The sequence below is a fragment of the Dermacentor silvarum genome, chromosome 2 (assembly GCF_013339745.2).
Source record: "Dermacentor silvarum isolate Dsil-2018 chromosome 2, BIME_Dsil_1.4, whole genome shotgun sequence".
Taxonomy (NCBI): Eukaryota; Metazoa; Arthropoda; class Arachnida; order Ixodida; family Ixodidae; genus Dermacentor; species Dermacentor silvarum.
Window position 1 is genome coordinate 14,129,417 of NC_051155.1, and position 22,370 is coordinate 14,151,786.

The 22,370-nt window shown below is 49.7% G+C and overlaps 1 protein-coding gene across 1 annotated transcript in view; it reads right to left on the reverse strand.

Moving 5' to 3' along the window:
• LOC119439908 (alcohol dehydrogenase class-3) overlaps positions 1-22,370 on the reverse strand; it is a 233,542-nt gene that overhangs the window by 157,584 nt on the left and 53,588 nt on the right. The window contains exons 3-4 of the mRNA XM_037704875.2: positions 10,078-10,225; positions 85-172 (exon numbers count right to left, since the gene is read on the reverse strand). Coding sequence (XP_037560803.2) covers positions 85-172; positions 10,078-10,225 — 236 coding nt within the window. The remainder of the gene's footprint in view (positions 1-84; positions 173-10,077; positions 10,226-22,370) is intronic.

Consider the following 22,370-nt stretch of genomic DNA (forward strand, 5'->3'; position numbering starts at 1 on the left):
ACGTGCAGCTGACCCGATTGGGCAGTCCTTGCGCTTTGTTGTAGAGGCAATGTAAACGCGATAACATCAGAAATGTTTTGTTACCTGATCTTGGAGCAGAGGTTAGCGCGTGGGTGTCGGCAGCAGTCACACTCCTTGCACTGCGGCACGTAGAGCGGAATCACGTGGTCCCCTGCAATGAAGCATGCCACACTTCTTCACATAGCAGCCGAGCATGACGGTGTGTCGTATTCTATGACCGAATGGGAGAAATGTTTTCATCGCTGCAGATGACAGATTACTCTTACAGCTATGGATTCTATCTACACTTACACCTATAGTGCGAACCACCCAGCTTCCAGATTCTGCGCGTTACTGGCCTTGTTACCCAGAAAGGTAATCAACGCTAACATGCTTTCTATGCGAGTGCCCTTTCTCTTTTTTCTTTATCACTATAGCAGTTTAGTTACCACCGATGAGGTCTTCAAAAGCTGTCGCTCTTTATTTGCGAATTGTACTATTGCTTTCCAGACGGGGCTCTTGCACGAAAGAATTTATGTCACAGCCATGAGTTTCCTGGGTAATTCCGTAAAGCAACTTCGAAAACAACTACAGCACCATCTTAGCAACAAAACATCTGCACTAAACCTGAGTTGTGTAGAACAAATAGACAAGGCACCGGCACAAGCGACCTACACGGGCGCTGACCTCCAACTTGACTATGGGTGCCAAAGAAACTTACTTTTCACAGAACAATGCACCAACTAGCCTGCAAACGAATTCTTTTGGGCTACACCAAATTCTGCCACTGTACCGCCAATCGTACGTAATCCCATAGAACAGCTTTGAAAAGAACTATACTGCATTGCTTAAGCATTAAAAAATGCCGGTAGATTCATTCTAATAGGACTGTCTAGGTTGTGCAAGAGCACCAGCGGCCGCGTGTCCGGATGCGCCCGTCGCTTTGTTTTGTTCTCGATCACAGACCGAGAACCGAGGCTCTCGACGTTAGCTGCAACGTAACCGCGTCCAACTCCCAAAATCTGATGTACTGTGATGCGCAACAGTGTTTACAGGAGTGCTCCAGGTACGAAGCTGCAGGCACAGATATGGCAGAAGCAACGGCCCGAACTCTGTACCCAGCTGGTTCGTCCAATAATGTCAACTACAAGCTCGGTATTTTCATTCAATAGGTTGTGATGACAAACGGACGCACGGTGGAGTGATCCGCAGCATGCTTCGTGTCTACTCGGTTGCGCTTATTTTGTTCGGGAGACGTCGAGTAATGTGCCCTACGTTGATGAAAGTAGATTCGAATGATAATGCCTGTTTAGTGGCATTCGGCCATTAAAACCGCGATTTAGGCCTGCAGATAAACTTCCGCTAGATTTTCAGAACTGCACTGAAGGCAGGCGTTAATTGTTTGCACCATTTTGGGACGAGCAAACACACGCATATGGTGTTGCACTGAAGGCGATGTGGCGGCATCTCGCAGGCTGCCGTGCCATTGCGCTCATTCCGCTTTCAAAATAATTTACGCTATAGGCAGATCTAATATTCCAAAATATGTGGCCTTGATCACTTTCCGATGCGGTTACTCGCACACATGAAGAACTACCGCGTTTTGCAAAGCAACAGCTGATAGTTTGGGACGCTTGAGGCGGCGCGTTCCCAAATGACGATGTGTTTTAGTAAGTTTCAGCACAATGCAAACGTGTATGAGGTTGAAGCGTATTGAGTGGACAAAAGCGAACCTGGCATTTACGGTTCGAGCCAACGACGGCTGTCAAAACGTCGTAACGAACAGAAAACCAAACCATAAAAACTGCTTTGCTGCGTACGAGAACCTTCGCATCGTCGTTGGCTGTTGTTGCTTCTTGGATAGTAAACTTTTGGAACAGCGTTTTGCCTTTTTTCAATTCTGTCATCTTCGACAGGATCAGCTGATTTGAGTTAGCTTGAAACGTAGGTCGTTCGTTTCTGTTTGGGGCACATCAAATAACGGACATGCTGTGTCCCATTACCAATTTCTTGGCCCGTTCCCTATAGCGGGCATTAGCCACGGGGTGGATGGGTAACAATAATAACAATGACTGCACCAATTACGCCCTTCTGGGACAACTCCCCGTAGTTGGTATGAGGCACGAGTTGGATGGGCAACAACGTCTTTTCAAGCAATACGCGGACATATTGGCGCGACGCAGCATGCGAGCCAACTTCTGCTGGGTAGAAGTAACCTGGCGGCGTTTTTCTATTGCGATAGCAATTACGCGGACACTTGAGGCCCATTCACCGCCGCCACCGCCGCCGTGCGGCCCTTGTATTGATGCCGTTTGCACGGCGTAAAGGCGGGTCAAAAGGCGTCCTGGGATACGCAGTGCGTTTGGCTAGAAAAGCGACGAAGCCAAATGAACACACCGTCACATTCTGCTGAACCGCATCTGACGCTCTCCTAAGATGGTTAAAACCAACTCGATATAGGGTCGTATATAAGGGATACCACTAAGCCTTCCTGCGGCTCCATCGAGTCGCGATCGGCAAATAAGCCCTGCCGCAGCATACTGCGGTTCCGTTCCTGCTCCACAGTTCGTGCGCCACCTACCAGTACAGCGCAACGAAGATACAGACAAGCTCGACGTGGTTGAGTGAAGCAAGGAATTGTTCGCAGCAAGGTATTGCGGAGAAAGTCACCGGCACTGATTGGTAAGCTTTGTTAAGGCTGCATTCCCTCTCTCTCTCTCTCTCTCTCTCTATATATATATATATATATTGTAAAGGCGTTTATTGCACGCAAGCGTTAGGGCTGACCGTCCGATCAGTTCAGGGAACCGCGAGCGCGAGCGGCGTAGTCCGAGCGATGCGCTGGAGAGACTGACCCACTAGACAGCGCTGGTAAAGGTGCCCCACTGCATCGTCCCTCTTCTTCACTACAATTACCCCGGGGACGAAAAAGGGAGCCGTCCGGCGACCTAACAGTTCGTCACTATTAGCGGATCATAATACGGCTTGAGGCGCTCGACGTTGGCAATGTCGCGTCCGCGACGGCGCATGTCGGAAGATGGTTCAACGGGCTCAATCACATAGTTGACGGGTGATGCACGCTCTACGATGCGGTAGGAACCTTCATACTTACGCATTAACTTGGAAGACAGACCAGGTGCCGCGGAAGGAACTGAGAGCCACACAGGCGCTCCAGGAAGAAAGGTGGGCGCAGAGGTAGTGTCACCGCGAGTGTTCTTCTGGCGCTCTTGGTCATTGGAGGTAAAAGCCCGGGCGAGGTCGCGGCACTCTTCGGCATGTCTCACCGTATCAGAAATGGGCGCACATTCAGATGCGTCGGGCCGGTATGGTAGCATTGTGTCGATGGTGTGCGATGGGTGCCGGCCATACAATAAGAAATATGGCGAAAAACCAGTAGTGCTCTGCGTAGCGGTATTGTACGCGTAGGTGACGAAGGGCAGAATGGCGTCCCAGTTTGTGTGGTCGGAGGAGACGTACATTGAGAGCATGTCGCCGAGCGTACGGTTGAACCGTTCCATGAGTCCATTGGTTTGAGGATGGTACGCTGTTGTTGTGCGATGAACAACGTGGCACTCTTTGAGAACAGCTTCAACTACTTCGGAGAGGAAGACACGTCCGCGGTCACTGAGCAGCTCCTGGGGTGGCCCATGACGTAGGATGAATCGACGAAGCAGGAAGGAGGCAACGTCACGCGCTGTAGCTGCCGGAAGCGCCGCAGTTTCAGCGTATCGCGTAAGGTGGTCAACCGCCACAATGGCCCAGCGGTTTCCAGCCGATGTCATGGGAAGGGGCCCGTACAAATCTATACCGACGCGCCCAAAGGGCCGGGTGGGGCAAGGTAAAGGTTGCAGCCCAGCTGGAGAGAGGCGAGGTGAAGATTTCCGGCGCTGGCAATCGGGACAAGAGCGTACGAACTTTTGAACGTAGCTGTACATCCCTCGCCAGTAGTACCGCTGTTGAAGGCGCTGGTAAGTCTTGAAAACGCCAGAGTGGGCACACTGGGGATCGGCGTGGAAAGCTGCGCATATTTCGGAATGCAGGCTGCGAGGCACTACTAACAACCACTGGCGGCCGTCGGCGCTGTAATTGCGCCGGTGAAGCAGGTCGTCACGAATGGCGAAATGGTGAGCTTGACGGCGCAACGCGCGGGTTGTTGACCTGGTCGATGGATCAGAGAGCCAGCCTATAAGCGACGCAATCCAGGGGTCCTTGCGCTGCTCGGAAGCGATGGTGCGAAGGTCGATGGAAGACACAGTCAACTGAGATATATTGTTGTCAGCCAAGGGAGAGCGCGAGAGGGCATCGGCGTCCGAGTGCTGTCGTCCGCTGCGGTAGAGTACGCGGATGTCGTAGTCTTGCAGGCGAAGCGCCCAACGTGCAAGACGACCGGACGGATCTTTCAATGACGCCAGCCAACATAGTGCGCGGTGGTCCGTGATGACATCAAATGGGCGGCCATACAAATATGGCCGGAACTTAGTAAGAGCCCAGATGATCGCGAGACATTTCTTTTTCTGTCACGGTGTAATTGTTCTCGGCTTTTCTAAGCGTTCGGCTGGCATAAGCGACGACATACTCAGGGAACCCTTGCTTGCGTTGCGCGAGGACAGCGCCAAGGCCAACACTGCTGGCATCTGTGTGGACCTCTGTAGGGGCCGTCGGGTCGTTGTGGCGCAAAATTGGGGGGGAAGTCAGCAAACGACGAAGACTCGTGAACGCCTCGTCGCACTCTGATGACCACGAGGTGAGGAGCCCGTTGCTCCCTAGGAGCTTCGTCAGGGGCGATATGATGGCGGCGAAATTCTGAATGAAGCGTCTGAAGTATGAGCATAGACCGATAAAACTGCGCAATTCTTTGATGGACGTTGGCTTGGGAAACTCGGCAACGGCTCGAAGTTTGTCGGGGTCTGGGAGAATGCCGTCCTTGGATACCACATAGCCAAGTATCGTGAGTTGCCATGCAGCAAATCGGCACTTCTTTATGTTTAATTGTAGGCCGGCGTTCGATAAACACGTCAAAACACGCCGAAGGCGTTCGAGGTGCGTGGTGAAGTCAGGCGCGAAAACTACAATGTCGTCAAGATAGCACAAACATGTGTGCCACTTTAAGCCTCGCAGAACTGTGTCCATCATGCGCTCGAATGTCACGGGCGTATTACAGAGTCCAAAAGGCATGACGTTAAACTCGTACAAGCCGTCGGGCGTGATAAAGGATGTTTTCGGTCTATCGACTTCTTCCATAGGCACTTGCCAATACCCGGAGCGCAAATCCAGAGATGAAAAGAACTCGGCTCCTTGCAGGCAGTCAATTGCGTTGTCTATGCGTGGCAGGGGATAGACGTCCTTGCGAGTGATCTTGTTTAGCCGGCGATAATCGACGCCAAACCTTACGGAGCCGTCCTTCTTTGTAACAAGTACGACAGGAGAAGCCCATGGACTTTTCGAAGGTCGAATTACTTCGCGCCGAAGCATGTCATCGACTTGCTCGGTAATCACACGACGTTCGCTGGCAGAAACGCGATACGGGCGTTGTCGCAATGGTGGGTGAGAGCCAGTGTCGATGTGGTGCGTTACAGTTGAAGTCCGACCCAAGGAAGCTTGCGCCACGTCGAAAGACGAACGAAATTCTTCCAAGAGGGACCGCAGCTGGGAACGCTAGGCCGCTGTAAGGGTTCCAGCGATGGAAGAACCAAATACATCTGTGGGCAATGCGTCAGATGTAGAAACAGCACTGAGCGTACGGTAGGTGGCGCAATTCGGGTAGTCGGGCACGTCGATAACTTGCACGTCGGCGATGGCTTCCACGGTACCAACACATTCTCCTCAGAGCAGCATGACAAGGTATGGGCACGGGTTACAAACAAAAATTGTGCTAGTGCCCTCGATGATGTCCACGGTCGCAAACGGTAGCAACAGGCCCTTCCGTGCGAGGAAACAGCCAGACGGCGAAAGTAATGCAATGGCGTCCGAGAGGCCACTGCAGCGCATGGACACGATCATTGAGGCGTTGGGAGCAACCTGATTGTCGGCTTCAACGATCAGTTTCCTGGAAAGCGGCGGAGCGTCAGTGGGCGTCAAATCTAGCAGCGGCGATAGTTCTATTTCGGCCCGTGCGCAATCGATAACGGCATTGTGGCGCGAGAGAAAATCCCAGCCGAGGATGACATCGTGAGAGCAGGAGGAAAGGATGAAGAATTCTATGGCGTAGACAACGTCCTGAATTTCTACACGAGCAGTGCAAGACGCCAAGGGTCGAATATGCTGAGCACTGGCTGTGCGAAGGGATAGTCCGGAAAGGGGCGTCGTGACTTTACGAAGTAAGCGGGAAAGTGTAGCGTCCATAACACATACGGCTGCTCCTGTGTCCACGAGTGCAGACGCGCGGACACCGTCGACAAACACGTCTATCACATTGGATGGGCTGCAATGAGGACTTGTGCACTTCGACGTTGCCGCAGCCCTTGCCTCTTGGACTGCGACTGTTAGTTTTCCTCATCCCGAGTGACGGGATGAGGCCGCATCGGTGATAACGAGCGCCGGCGTGGAGATGGGGAACGGCGGGTGTTCGGCGGCGGGCGGTATGTCGGTGACACACCGGAAGGTGGGTCGTAAGATGGACGGGGCGAACGGTTTAGCATGGATGATGCGAAGCTGGGCGGCTGCATACGATTACAGAAACGAGCCACGTGACCGGCGTAGCCGCAGGCAAAGCATATAGGCCGGTTGTCAGACGTACGCCACCGGTTCGCTGTGGCTGGTCCCGCCCACGTCAGAGCACGCCCTGTATGGAGCGGCTGGTGAAATGACGGCGAGCCCAGGAGGCGGCGTTGCGGGCAGAGCAGCGTCAACGTGGCAATGGCGGGAACGCGTTCGCCGGGGCCAACGCCCTCTGTCAGCGGGAGTTTCTCGAGCGGCACTTTGGCTTCGGCTGCGACGAAGCGTCCACGTTGAAATCGCGAAGTGGAACGCAAGCGCCAATGGCGGGCGGATGCTGCTAACCACGACGCCGAGCTAACTTGAGATATCGAACGCATGCGACAACGGCGAGCCGAGGAGGCGGAGTTGCGGACAGAGCAGGTACGACGCAGAGAACGACGTCACTAACGGCGCTGCCAATGGCGTGCGCGCTTGGGTGCGACGTAGAGAACGACGTAACTGACGGCGCCGCCCATGGAGACGTTTATCGAAACATGTGGCGAACGGTTTTTCGTTTCGCCTAGCCATATACAGCTTTCGCTGTAAAAACGCGGGCAGCTTGCACTAGTGGTGCAAGGATGGAGTAAACAGCGGAGCTGGTGATCGACCTAGCTTTTATTGCAAGTTTTACTAGGCTTATAGCTAAGTTTTGCTAGGAAATGGTATGTGGCTGCTAGGCATGGTATTCTTAATCGGCTCGCCACCGACGCGCAGATTCTCGCTTGGTTCACCGACGCGAATAGATTCACCGACGCGCTTCAATATAATAAAGCCCCTGGAAAAAAATTACACCATCTTCCCGTAGGGGGACCTTGTGTAGTATGCGAAGCAGCCATGGGGTCGACTGAAGTTCCCATTAGTTTTCAGATCGGCCTGTCGCCGCTGCCGTTTCGTGGCAGCGGCTCGAGCCCTCTTCTCCGCGGCGCTGTCCACGGCGCTGACACTGGCGTTGACGCTGGCGCTGTCCGTGGCACTCATCGCGGCGTTTGAGAGGACGAAGTGAAAGATGATGAGTGGACGAAGCACCGGAGGATCATTTGGGCAAAACGCCGGAAGCGTTCTCCGGATGCCGGAAGCTGGCTTCCGGAAGCGGAAGTGGAAGCGGAACCGGAAGTGGAAACGGAAGCGGAACCGGAAGCAGAAGTCGGCTTCTAATTCCGGCTTCCGGAAGCCGGAGCTTGGCGTACATATACTGCCATGCATCCGTACCAACTCGCCCAATTGTCAGTGGTACATATACTATACATATACATACAAAGAGAGGAGGGGGAGGAGGATGCGCATGCGCAGTGCGGGTGTGGACGCCGCACGGCGGATGGAGGGAGGGAGTGACATAGCCCGGACCATAAGCTGCTTCGCATCTAAAATATAAAGTAGCGCCAACTGCGCCCCTTCGCCTCTGCCTCCTCTCCTGGCAGCTGCAGCCGCGCCTCTAGGGTGTCACAAGGAAACTGCGAATGCGAGAGCCGCGAGCACGACCGGGCGCGTCCGGGCTCGAGTGGCGCGCGATCGCTAGCGCGGGAGCTGCGTCTCCGGCGCCCACGGCACCACTTGCACACCAAGTCTGCATCCCGAAACGCGCAGAGCCACCGTGCAAATAGATTCAGACGCGGCCAACAAAACAAAGGAAGACGCCATGCCCCGACCAAGCAAAAAAAAAAAAAAAACAAAAAAAAAAGAAGAACGAGCGGACACTCAAGGTGGCGCTTTCTCGACCTTCTAAAAACATAGTGCGTCACGTGTGAAACCGTGAGATTTCGCAGAGCCGCCGTACTTAGCGGGATGCCCATTTCCAGTGCAGTGGCGCTGCCTTCAGTAGCGTCAACGCTGAGCACGTCTGTATGCACTCGCGTCCGGTCCTGCTTACTTGCGGGGATGGTTTTTCACAGTACAAGCGCTTATTTCACTTAAATCTTCTATCATGCACTTACATTACACGGTGTACCCCTAAAATAGTGAACAAGTCGTAACCGCACTATCGGCAAAACTCCTCAGTTTAAAGCACCTGAAAAATACCTTTTTTTTTCACGGGCTTTATTTCATGCAGCTAAACACAATACGAGCACTTCTGTTTATTGACTTATTGAATACCGCATATTTTTACACTTTCAGGCACGACGCCAATCATGCCCCTTGTTTCTACATACATTCCATTGCCGTACTCAAGGTTACCTTTTCGCATTTTTCCTTCTCTCTAACCTCTCCCAATACACCGCTGCGAACCGCACCGACCTGCTGTGCCCTTGCGGGATAATTGCACGAGCCCATCCTTCCGGCCAAGCGCCACTCTCGACGGGCTTCGCACCTCAAATAACTTGTTTTACATCTACAGAACGCACGGGAGAGGAGGTGCCTGCACATTGACACGAATGGCGCTACTTTATTTATTTCTCAGGGGCTTTACAAGATGAGCGGCTTCTGCGGGTGTCCGGATCTTCTTTGGTCGTCCCATGTCAAGGTTACACGTACTCGCCACAGAGTCAACGAGAGTTCTGCCGCCGTCGCGGCGTCTCCGAGCTTTATAACTCTGTAGACGTCAAGGCCAAGCTGCGCCTCCACACTTGCCGCCCGGAGGAGCAGCTTGGCACGGCGTGGCTTGCCGGGGCGTGGCTGGTCGAAACCTTGCTAGCCGTCGCGAGGCGCCTGCTGCAGTCACGGATACCGCACGCGTTCGGCGCGAACGTTAGGACACGGGGAAATGCGGGCGGCGTTGGCCGTAGCTGTGCGCGTTGCCTCGTTGGTGCTGCAACAATTTATTTCTCTCTCTCGCTCTCATTTCCTCTTTCCCTCTCCCGAGCATTGCACGCGCTTGCGCATGCTCTCCTTCCCTCTCCTTAACGCCCCATGTCAAGGCAACATGTGCCCAGCACGGAGAGGAGGCTCCGCGAGGTGGTTGCTAGGCAACCCAGGTAACTCATCGCTCAGCGATGTTTTGCGGCTCGCGACACAACTTACGGTCAGCTTGAACATCTCCGCTGTTAGAATTTTTGAAAAGTGTTCGCTGAAATACTCGGTACGTGTATGGAATAATGAACTAGAAGAAATTAAACCAAGGGGCCAGCTTTTTTTAGTCATATCATATACGAGTAAAAGACTGGTTCAGACTCAGTTGGACCACCTGACGAGAGGCATTCTTTATACATATTTTTCATGCTGCCGGCTTTTGGTTTGACTTATGTCTTCCTCCTATTCTTCACAACCTTTTCTCGCTTCGTTCAATGATAGATACCATGCGCTTATAAAATGTAACGACTTCATGGTGGTCATTATGCATGAGCTTTTGGGACAGTGGAGGCTGGAGCTGTAATATTAACTAGTCGCTTTTCAGAGCTGCTCTAGGCAAGCGATTCCTCGACTTGTTCTATAGTGGACGTCACGCGCCTGGCTTGAGGCGTGTCACTCCCGGCCCGATGCTCTCGACGGTGCCGGCTCCTTCGTGTCCGGGGATGCAGGGCAGCACGTAGCCCTCGGGGCATCCGGGGCCGTCGACCAGCTGCGCGTCCGTGGGGCACAGGCCCGCGTGCGATATCTGTGAAGCGGCAATCACCGTGTCAACAGAAGTGGCCGACAGAGAGGCTTCGATATCGTTATCACTGGGACAATAGCGCTAAGTCACCAACCGTACCTCCTACTGCAACCCTGCACGTGCATGCAGTCGACCAAACAGTGCCAGCACCTTTCAAACTTTTCAGTGAAAAAGAAAAACAATATGGGACGGACTCGGAGCACCATTCTCCGACTGAAAGCACCCTACTGCAATTGAGTCTGTTTGGTAGCAAATTAAAAAAATGTGGTTGATCCCTCTTATATAGGAATCGGTATAGAACACGAAAGTGAAACGTGTCTTCAATGACATGCGGAGGCACCACATGCTACTTGCTCGAAAGCTACAACGCGCCGCAACCGACTGCGCTTACGAACGCGCATCCAAAGTGCATCCGAAGCGCAAGCGACGCGCGATGCGCCGCTCGGTTAGCACGGTCCCAAACAGTGTCGCCGTCTGGTGGCCTCCGGCGGAAGGCATCACCGGCGGTGCCAGCGTCTCCCATTAGAAACGCCCGGCGGTCGGCACACTAGTAAGTATATTCTAGGCACTATAGTCGCACTGCTGAGACCACCGAAGCGTTCACTGTCGGTGCGCGTTAGTGTCATAATGCAGTACTTCTCTTTTCTGCTCGTAGGCGGCGGCACCGCCCCGAGCAAGAGCGCGGGTACACGGAGGAGTGTTAGATATATAAGGCGCGTCTGTGTAGCTCTCTGCAATTGCGTTTGTGGCGCAATGGGTTAAACGCTCGGCGATCTATCGTCGCGGACCGAGAGGTCGTGGGTTCGATTTCCAAATTTTGCATGTTTGTGGAACTTTTTCTTCTGGTTTCTTTCTTTGTATTATGTTCGTGTACATTGTAAGCTGACGTATTTCCGTGACGGAAATACGTCACTGAAGTCTTGGTGGACCCCGGAATAAAACACTTTCGTGTTAAAATATATATATGTTCACCGACGATTACGATACTCCCTAATGCAAAATTTGAGCACAGCTCTATACTAGGGTTGGTTATATCGATGAATGATTATTCGATTAATTGAATAAATGTATACCACAAAACGATTAATCTTCATCGATGTCCACCTTTCATTTATTCGACTTAATCGATTAGACTTGTTCGATTAATCGTCTTCGAGAGTTTGACAGCAGTGGCGCAAAAATTTTAAAATCGTAATAGAGTGACGGCGCACGAGCAGTAACTGTACGGCTGTGGTAAGGCTACTTTCGACTGCTTTTTCCCCGTCCCAAGTGATGCCGACTAGAGCGCTTCCCTTCTCTTCTCCCACACCGCTCATCGCTCATGCTGACCGAAGCTTGGGGCTTGAAATGCCCTCCCACTTGAAGGAATACTATAGCAACCCAGTCGTTGACCGTCGGGCCACTCCCAGTTCACTGAAGACATGGTGCAGAATGCCCTCAGATCTGGAGCACATATTTGACATAGCGATGAGTTCATGTCGATTGCAGCAATTAATCTATAGCGTCCGACCATCTATTCTCGCATTCTAGTTGTGGGGCCATTCATAGAATGCCGGTTTCAGCCAAACATCCCAGCCAATTGACATTCATTCACTCTGCAGAAAAAGATGATGTGGTTAAAAAAATGACAACAGATCTACGAGGTGAATGATGATGAGTGGGCGAAGCTCCGGAGGGAATCATCGGATCTCCCGCTTAAGGGGACGCTAGCACAAACGCGTTAAAAACGTGCAGTACTCTCTAGTAAGGGGGAGCGGCCACAGCGTCTTACGCAGCCATTTACACATGCCGGAACGTGCACCGCGTTTGCCGACGCCATCACATGACTGCTGAGAGAGTATACCCCCCGTATTCATAAACGCTCCTCGACTTGAACTTGACTTGCCACCGCTTTGGGCACCGCGTTCGAAACGCGTTGAAGGTAAGGTGGAGAGGCCACATCGTCTTACACCAGCTTCTTACACGGGCCGTAACGCGCTAGCACAAACGCGTTAGAAACGCGCTAGAAACGCGGCCTTTCGTTAATGTTGGGTATTTATAGCCATCGTGGTGCGTTTGTCTATGTCCGCTTCGTGGCGTAGTGGGCTAACGCCGCGCGCTCGTAAGCGAGGGGTCCCTGGTTCGATTCCGCGCTACGGACACAACTTCCGAATTTTTTTTTTTTTTCATTTTCCTCAGACTGGTTACACACTACTACTACTACTACTACGGGGACGGAACGGGTGCCGCTATAAGGAGCTTCGCCCCTAAAATCTTAAACCAGTAACTTTCTTTTCTCCTGTGTACATTGAAATTTCTTGCAGGTTTCAGTTTTACTTGACGTTTCACTTTTGCCATTTTTCTTTTGCCGTGTTTAACTGTACTCTACAGGGATTCATTCATGTCATGTATGTTATTTAATTCTTCACTAAATAACATTTAATACCATGTCCTGTTTTATCTTTTCAACAGCCGCTAGTGCCAAAAGTCTTGAACAAGTTAAAGATTATCCCTTATCAACAGTTTATTTACCTTTGTTCCAAACTTGGTTCCGCCTTTAAACAATAAAATAAGGTCCCACAAAAGCAGATAACTTTGTTGCAGCTTTCCTAAAACTACACGGCGAAATTTTCGATTAATCAATTAATGGATGAAAAACCCTGCTTGATAGCGATTCATCGATTAAAGGCTAAAATGACGAGTGATTAATCGTTAATCCAACAAAAATATTATTCAGCCATCACCACTCTATCATCATCATCATGTCTATTTTTTATGTCCACAGCAGGAGGAAGGCCTCTCCCTGCGATCTCTAATTACCCCTGTCTTGCGCTAGCTGATTCCAACTTGCGCATGCAAATTCATCATCCCACCTAGTTTTCTGCCGTCCTCGACTGCGCTTCCCTTCTCTTGGTATTCTGCAACTCTAATTGTCTACCGGTTATCCATCCTACGCATTAAATGGCCTGCCCAGCTCCATCTTTTTTCTCTTAATGTCCATTAGAATATCGCCTATCCCACTTTGTTGTCTGATCCCCACCGCTCTCTTCCTGTCTCTTAACATTAGGCCTAACATTTTTCGATCCATCTCTCTTTGTGTGGCCCTTAACTTGTTCTCGAGCTTCTTTGTTAACCTCCAAGTTTCTGCCACATTTGTTAGCACTGGTAGAATGCAATGATTGTGCACTTGTCTTTTCAGTGACAGTGGTAAGCTCCCAGTCAGGATTTGGTAATGCCTGCCGTATGCACTCCAACCCTATCTTATTCTGTAAATTTCTTTCTCGTGATCAGGGTCCCCTGTGATTAATTCACCTAGATATACGTAATCCTTCACAGACTCTAGAGGCTGTTTGGCAATCCTGGATTCTTGTTCCCTTGCCAGGCTATTGAACATTATCTTTGTCTTCTGCATATTCATCTTCAACCCAATTCTTACACTTTCTTGGTTAAGATTTTCAATCATTTGTTGTAATTCGTCTACATTGTTGCTGAACAGGTGAATGTCATCTGCAAACCGAAGCTTGCTGAGATACTCGCCGTTGATCCTCACTCCTAAGCCTTCCCAGTCTAAGAGTTTGAATACTTCTTTTAAGTGTGCATTGAATAGCTTTGGAGAGATGGTTTCTCCTTGCCGGACCCCTTTCTTTATAGGTAACTTTCTACTTTTCTTGTGGAGAACCAATGTAGCTGTGGAATCCTTGTGGATATTTGCCTAGATATTCAGGTGTGCCTCCTGTACTCCTTGATTACGCAATGCCTCTATGACTGCTCGTATCTCTACTGAATGAAATGCCTTTTCATGATCTATGAAAGTCATATAGAGGGGTTTATTGTACTTTGAAGACTTCTCGATTACCTGATTGATGACATGGATGTGATCAATCCTAGAATATCTCTTTCTGAAGTCAGCCTGTTCCCTTGGTTGGCTGAAGTAAAGTGTCGCCCTGATTCTATTGGAAGTTATCTTGGTGAAGTAAATATTTCATACAATATTGGGCCTCTTCGATTATCCGTTCCTGACAGTCCCGGACTCCCCGAGACAGTGCTTTCAGCCAATGAGCGTTGCGTATGCAGTTTTTCGAACAGTCCGGGACTGTCAGAGACCGATAATCGAAGAGGCCACTGAAAGCAAGCTAATGGGTCTATTAATCTTGAATTCTTTAACGTCTCCCTTCTTATGGTCCCTTTTTCTGGGAGTGCATAGCCTAGCCCAAATACGTGGCCAATATCTTGCGATAGCCAATCGATAGTCAATCAATAGCTGATCGATATTCGATCAATAATCAATAAATTCCGGGAAATGCTGCGTATGACATGGTAGTGCTTAGCCTAGCCCAAATACGTGGCCAATACCTTACGATAGCCAATCCATAGCCAATCAATAGCTCATAACTAATTGATCAATAAGCGATTAATTCTGGAAAATTCTGGGGATGACTTGGTAGCGCTTAGTCCAGCTCAAAAGCTGGGACTAGCTAGGTGCCATCAGCTCTGTTGTCTGTTTAGCATTGCGGCTCTAGTGCAAGCTACGCAAATTTTTTAGTAAAACCTTCATCGCCCATAGGCATTGTTGCAGGGGGGCCCAAAAAGAAAAAAAGCGGGCACAAACATCGGCAACCTGGGTCAATCGCACTGAAAACAAACTATATGAAAGCATCTTTGAAGAAAGAGGCCAAGCGCCAAAAGAAAAGAGAAAAAAATGTCACAGTTTCGCCCTAAGGGCGAAGCAATGAATGCGATAGCAACACAGCAATGTCATACGAAGTAAGGTGAGCGGCTTTGGTAACAATATGAATTGTAGTAAACATGAGCTGATTAAGTAAGCAGGTGTGCTGCGGCGTAAGTAGACCGACATGAAGAGAGACTCGATGACCACGAGAAGGCGCGTGTGAAACGGTGGTGTTGATGCGAAGCGCTTCCCGTGGGCAGCGCGCGTGCGAAGGGACACACCTGTAGCGCTGCACTGCCGATCCGGGCAGCATTAGATGTGTATAGCGTGCGTTGGAAAATGTGACCCGACTATTACTAACTGAATGAACAAGCGTGGTGTGAGCGCGCACAAACAAACATGAAGAGATCACACTGAATGACTGCAGACAACGACTGTCAAAACGCTGGCAGCAAGCATACGCCGCTGCGGGCGAAGGTACGTGCGGTCTATCGCTTCAACAGGAACTGAGCCGCGAATGCACGGCTCATAAAGGTCAGAGCCGTGTGGAGATAAGAGACGGTGCGGCGAGCGACGAGCGCGGTTGTTGGCAGAAGAAAAGTGCGCCCCCCCCCCCCCCCCCCCCCGCTTCCTCCGGTGCTGGCTTCCCGCTTCCTTGCTTGCGCGCGGGAGAGATAAGAGACCGTGCGGCCGAGCGACGAGCGCGGTTGTTGGCACAGTAGAAGTGCCCCCCCCCCCCCCCCCGCTCCTTCCGGCGCTGGCTTCCCGCTTCGTTGCTTGCGCGTGGGGGATTGAGTGCGTTCGCTCTCCGTGATAGCGTGCGTCCCAGCACGCTTGCGCTCGGGCATACGGCGCGCGGTGAAGATTTTATCTATACGGAACCTCACGGCGACGGCGACGACGACGGCGACGCCGACGGCAGAAATCCGGTTGAAGTGTCCATATAATTGCTATCGCAATAAAACAATTACGTAATACAATAGAATCACGACAAATTGAAGTCAAAATGAACATGTGGCTTTACAAACATACTCAATTGCACTTATGGAGCAAGGCACCAAAAATATCCGCTGGGAGCTCATTCTGAGAACTAATAGTATGAGAAAAGAATGTGAACTTCAATACACCAAGGCGACATTTGTACTCCCCAATTTTATTGCGATAGCAATTATATGGACACTTCAACCGGATTTCTGCCGTCGGCGTCGCCATCGCCGTCGCCGTAGCCGTCGCCGTCGCCGTCGCCGTCGCCGTGAGGTTCCGTATAGATAAAATCTTCACCGCGCGCCGTATGCCCGAGCGCAAGCGTGCTGGGACGCACGCTATCACGGAGAGCGAACGCACTCAATCCCCCACGCGCAAGCAACGAAGCGGGAAGCCAGCGCCGGAGGGAGCGGGGGGGGGGGGGGGCACTTTTACTGTGCCAACAACCGCGCTCGTCGCTCGGCCGCACGGTCTCTTATCTCTCCCGCGCGCAAGCAAGGAAGCGGGAAGCCAGCGCCGGAGAAAGCGGGGGGGGGGGGGGGGGGGCGCACTTTTCTTCTGCCAACAACCGCGCTCGTCGCTCGCCGCACCGTCTCTTATCTCCACACGGCTCTGACCTTTATGAGCCGTGCATTCGCGGCTCAGTTCCTGTTGAAGCGATAGACCGCACGTACCTTCGCCCGCAGCGGCGTATGCTTGCTGCCAGCGTTTTGACAGTCGTTGTCTGCAGTCATTCAGTGTGATCTCTTCATGTTTGTTTGTGCACGCTCACACCACGCTTGTTCATTCAGTTAGTAATAGTCGGGTCACATTTTCCAACGCACGCTACACATGTAATGCTGCCCGGATCGGCAGTGCAGCGCTACAGGTGTGTCCCTTCGCACGCGCGCTGCCCACGGGAAGCGCTTCTCATCAACACCACCGTTTCACACGCGCCTTCTCGTGGTCATCGAGTCTCTCTTCATGTCGGTCTACTTACGCCGCAGCACACCTGCTTACTTAATCAGCTGATGTTTACTACAATTCATATTGTTACCAAAGCCGCTCACCTTACTTCGTATGACATTGCTGTGTTGCTATCGCATTCATTGCTTCGCCCTTAGGGCGAAACTGTGACATTTTTTTTATATGGTCGCGCCTTGCTCATACATGAAATGGCTGCTTAATATACCTATCTTTATCTATTCATGTTTGCCTATTAAAAATGCTGAAGAGAAACTTAAGCCTTGGCAATCTTCGACGAGACGGTATTTGTTTCCAGCCCAATGGTGAAGCCCAATTTTTTTATGGTGAAATCATAATTTCCGGACACAAATCTCGCAGCCTATTTCTGTACCCTTTCTAATTAATCTTTCAATATGGGTGTAAAAGGGCCCCATGCAACATAAGCATATTCTAAAATCGGCCTAATGTTTGTTAAATACAAGGTTTTCTTCAACGTTGTGCGGTGCATGTTTGAAATTTTTTTCGGAAAAAGTGCAGCCACTTAGAAGCCTTGACAGCAATTTTATCAATGTGACATTGTCCAGTGTAAGGTGGAAGTGCAGGTAATACCGCGGTATTTCACGTAGTCAGTCACTTTTAAGGGATGACATTTAAGGACATAAGAACTGTTTATCAGTTTTTTTTTCTTATTGGTTAATGTAACGTGAAATCATTTTGATGCGTTTAGGTTCATGTGCCAGTCATCGCACCAAGACAAAACGTTTTTGGAGGTCGAACTGTGGTAGGGCAATGTGATTAACACTTTACGCCGGATAATACAATACACGGTAATTGGCATAGAGTCTTACTGTAGATTTCAGACCAATTGGAAAGTCAGAGATGACAATCACAACAGTAGGGAACCCAGAACTGAGCACTACATCTGCGGATGATGAGGCCGTATACCATTTATAACCACACACTATTGGCGGTTGGTCAGATAGTTATTCAACCATGCAAACAAAGATTCTGGAATTCCCAGAAGGGATAACCTGCAAACAAGGAGGTAATGTGGCACTGCATCAAAAGCTTCCTTAAAAACGGCATTCAATTGTCGACCTTTGTCTAAACATAAATCAATATGATGTATGAACTCGGTTAACTTCGTTGTACAAGAAAGGCACTGCATCAAAAGCTTCCTTAAAAACGGCATTCAATTGTCGACCTTTGTCTAAACATAAATCAATATGATGTACGAACTCGGTTAACTTCGTTGTACAAGAACGGCCTACACGAAAACCATCTTGAGTTGGACGAAAAACAAATATTTGGAAGATGTTTTGCAAGGCACGAATAGATGATGTGCTCAAGTATTTTACAACACACCGAGGTTAGCGATATCGGACGGTAATTTTATACCCGTACTCGATCCCCATCTTTGCGTACGAACGCAATATTGGCAATTTTCCAATCCCGAGGGAGCTTCCTTTGCCGCAATAATAGGCGATTGAGTTCAACCAAAAAAGGTGCAATATGAGTGTTTGAAAGTGTGGTTCCATACGACATCGGCGCCATGAGCAGAATGCGGGTTCAGTTTATGCATAAGATTCCCTGCACTCTGTTCTGTTATACAAATTTCACTGATATCCGGTAGTTGCACGAGTGCCGTATTATCAGTGCCAAGAATTTGCGCTGATGATGCACATTTGGGCGCAGAAAAGAAACAGAATAAAACACACGTTAAAACATTCGGTTTTGTGCATGTCATGTTTTAAAACCTCATCGTTGTTTATCCTGATTGGGATGCCGGTAGAATCCTGTTACCTTTAACAAAGCGCCACACCTTTCCGGGGCTTGATTTCATTTTGTCTGCCAATGAATACAAACATTTATCCATTGCCTGTTTTAGTTCAAGGCGCAGGCGTTTGAGCTTTTCAAATAAATCTGCAGTTTTCGTTTGATAGAGGCACGTAGATCTTTACTTATCTAAGCCTAATCACTGCGGGAACACAATGTCAGCATTTTTGTTGGAATAAAATTATTCATTAGGGACAATAGCTTTTTTTTTAAACAGTAAGCACAATGTTTCGATTTCCAAGTCATGGCTGTGTTCATAAACGAACCCAGGTACGCACCTAGGTGGATATCTATGGTATTAAAGCTGCCCTTGTCTTACAGGTATACCTTTCTTGGGCGCGATATAGTTGGCTAAATTGTTTTGCATAGTATGGTAGCTGCCACTATGTTGTGATCACTGATACCGGGTGTCGAGGTAACTAAATCGATCAGGCTCCTACGATTACCAAACACTAAATCCAGAACATTGCTACTTGCCAAGCCAACGCGCGTAGGAAATTAAACAAACTTACAGAGGTTGTTAAGTGTGAATCAGATAAAAAAATGAAATAAAGCTCCGAGCGATTGTTATCAATTTGACGTAGCTCATGCGAAGCAAAATCAGCCATATTAAAATATACCACAAGTGAAATGGGCTCTGAAGAAAGGGCTGGAGGCGTCCTAGACAAGTTGAGCAATGACATAACCTTTGTGCTTCCGGGTGATACGTAAAACGAAAGAACAACCAAGCTGAAAAGTGAAGGCGGCACTAGATGGATTCCGAATTTTCATCTGCACATTGAATTGGCACAATGGGTATTCTGCCTTTAACCAAAATGAACACGCCACCCAGGGGCGGATCCAGGTTTTTTCTGAGGGGGTGGTCAGCTTCTGTCAATGATGATGATAATGTGATGATGATAGTAGCCTTTCTTATTTACCGTTTTTCCTCACGATAAACCCGCGTTTTATACGGCTAAAGCAACACCTGTAGCCCTCCGTGTGGCTCAGTCAGCTCAGGCGTTGAGCGCGAGATAGGGGGATCAAATACCGGCCGCGGCGGCCGCATTTCGATGGAGGCGAAATGCAAAAACGCCCGTGTTCTTGCGTTGCAGTGCAGGTTAAAGAACCCCAGGTGGTCAAAATTAATCCGGAGCCTTCCACTACGGCGTGCCTGATAATCAGAACTGGTTTTGGCACGTAAAACCCCAGAAAGAGGAAGAAGACCTGTAGCGAAGCCAGGTATAGGTTTCTCCGAGCTTATAGGAAAAGGACGTTACCAAATGCAGCCATGTGCTTGGCGGCTGCGCCTGATAACACAGAGTGTTCAAAACTAAGCTTTATGGTTTTCTTAAAGTTAGGCACTGGGAGGCACGCGAAGACCACCTGTGCAAATAAGTTATGTGGCTAGGGGGGCACAAAGTGGGATGATAATTATCGCTGTGAGCAGCCCAATTAACTAAAATTGAACAATTATTTTTTGTTGACTACAGTAAGTGGGTATGTTTGTATTGAAAACTTAGAGACAGTCGAGTTTCTACACAGTATCAGTCGGAAGAATTATTCTTGCGTGTCCGTGCTCCGAGATATCAGACTCCAAATTTCAATTGTCGTACTGCGCAGAATAATCGAGAATAAAGACGCGACAATTCTCATGGATTCCCGTGAATGATCATGAAGCTCAGTGACCACTTCTGTGGAGGGATGGCGGTGTCATCTTTTCTCTTGAGTCGTGGTGGTGTGTTGACTAGAGGAACGTTCTTGAATACGGGCGTAACGCTCCGCTCCAACGCAGCAACCACTACGCTGGTTGTTTACGATATGCGAATCACCGCGTATAAAGACTCACGATGCCACCTACAAAAATACCGATGTGGCGTAGTAGGCGAGAGCACGAGCCAGCGTCTTCATGTTTTGTTTCCCACGCGACGTCATCCTTTTACACAGGCGCGCATCTGCTCCCGTTTCTCTAACCACGCGACGCCATCCTAGGCCCGCGCGCTGGCGTTGGCTGCTGACGTCACACTCCCCCACTTCGCAGCCGCGGCTCGAGGCTTCACCCCGCTCCGCGAGAACGCCCACTCAGATAAACGGATCCGGTGGGCTTCAGCCTCCTATGCTTAATGCACGACAATAAAACTGCGAAGTTACAATGAAAAACTTGTAGCGTACGAACGGTACTTTGCTCGTGCTGGATATTGTCAACGTGTAACTGTGATCACAATGAGTGCTACAGTTAAAAATGTTGCCTATGCGTAGTTCTTAGTTTAGCTGTTAGTTGTTATTATTTATATATGAACACTTCAGCAACAGATCCCTTTCATTAAGCAGGTTGGTCGCGGAACCGATGACAGCCAATGAGGCAACCGTTGACACCCCAAGGGGAAACTTAAGTTAATCAGGCGCGAAGGCGCTCGAGCGGACCTCGGCGTGTTTGGCAAAAGGGACGTCCCCTCGTTCATTCGACGCCACCGATGGGACCAGTAAGGCACGGCAGGCGCCAGGAGGTTCAAGGTGTTCATGAGAAAAAATACGGCAACTTCGCGACACCACACTCCTACGGAATACAACTAAGCTTGTGAGCGAGCTAGCTTTACTTCTACATGGCTGATACCACTGGTACTCGCGAAAAATACTTTTGAACAATGCTGGTGGCCATATTTTTTTTTGCGACAGGGCCATCCCCCTGTCAGCGAGGGGGCGATGCAGAAATCTGAGGGGGGGGGGGGGGTCAGGACATCCGGACATCCCCCCTGGATCCGCGCCTGACGCCACCGCCACGCGCATTAGGGTGCTTTGATATCCCGTATATCCGGATGAAAAAACCTTCTCATCTAATATGTTCCCATCCGGTCATGAGCCAGTTCCCAATACATACAATATTAGGTACCGAAATTCAAATTTGACTATCGAATTGAGTTATCTTATTTTTACGCTTCAACAGTTAACAGCAATAAATACCGGCTGGGAAGAAACGCACCTTGGTGCCTTATTAAATACACTACTGCCCGACGCAGTGCCATTTGATCGCTATTGTTTGTACTCTTGTACAGAGCTGTTCTCGTCGTCATATACGTAAAGCATGTTTCCTATCCCGCCTTCCATTCTTCTTCTGTTATACGTGATAGCAATTTTCCCGTTACTCTCCTGTGCATAGGCAAGCAGCTTGACTCTTTACTGTCTCAGCACTTTGGAATAATGTTCCCCAAGAGAGAAGTGCGTTCCATTTAGCTTGGAAGCGGCAGACAGTGCCCATTGTTTACATTGTAGACGGTACTTGAACTTAACAATATTTGGTCTGGTCTTCTATTATTTAGTGACTTTTCCTATTCTGTGCGCTCTTGCTATGCAGGAGCCGTTTACAGTGACACCCATCTTGTCTCCGCACATGTGAATAATCTTAGCTCCCGACTCATCCCATGTTACCTTCTCTCGGTCAGCCAAGCCAAACAGCGGCAACTTATTTCTTCGAGAACGATTCTCAATATCGTCGTGATTTGCTTTAGAGCGTTTCTCATGGTATCTGCAAACCAGCCGTGCTGAGCGTGCAGCTCCGTATTTTTTATCATCGACTCAGTAGCCAGTGTCTCGGCCATCTTTCCTATACTTATTTCTAGTTTTAACGCAATTTCTAGTTTTAACATGTTGCAGAAAATCCTGTGTTGGCGTCGGTGGCATATTCCGTTAGAAAAAAATCATACCGAACCACGCGTGGCGCATATGCGTAATAAACTAATTGAATTTCTGAAAGTAAAA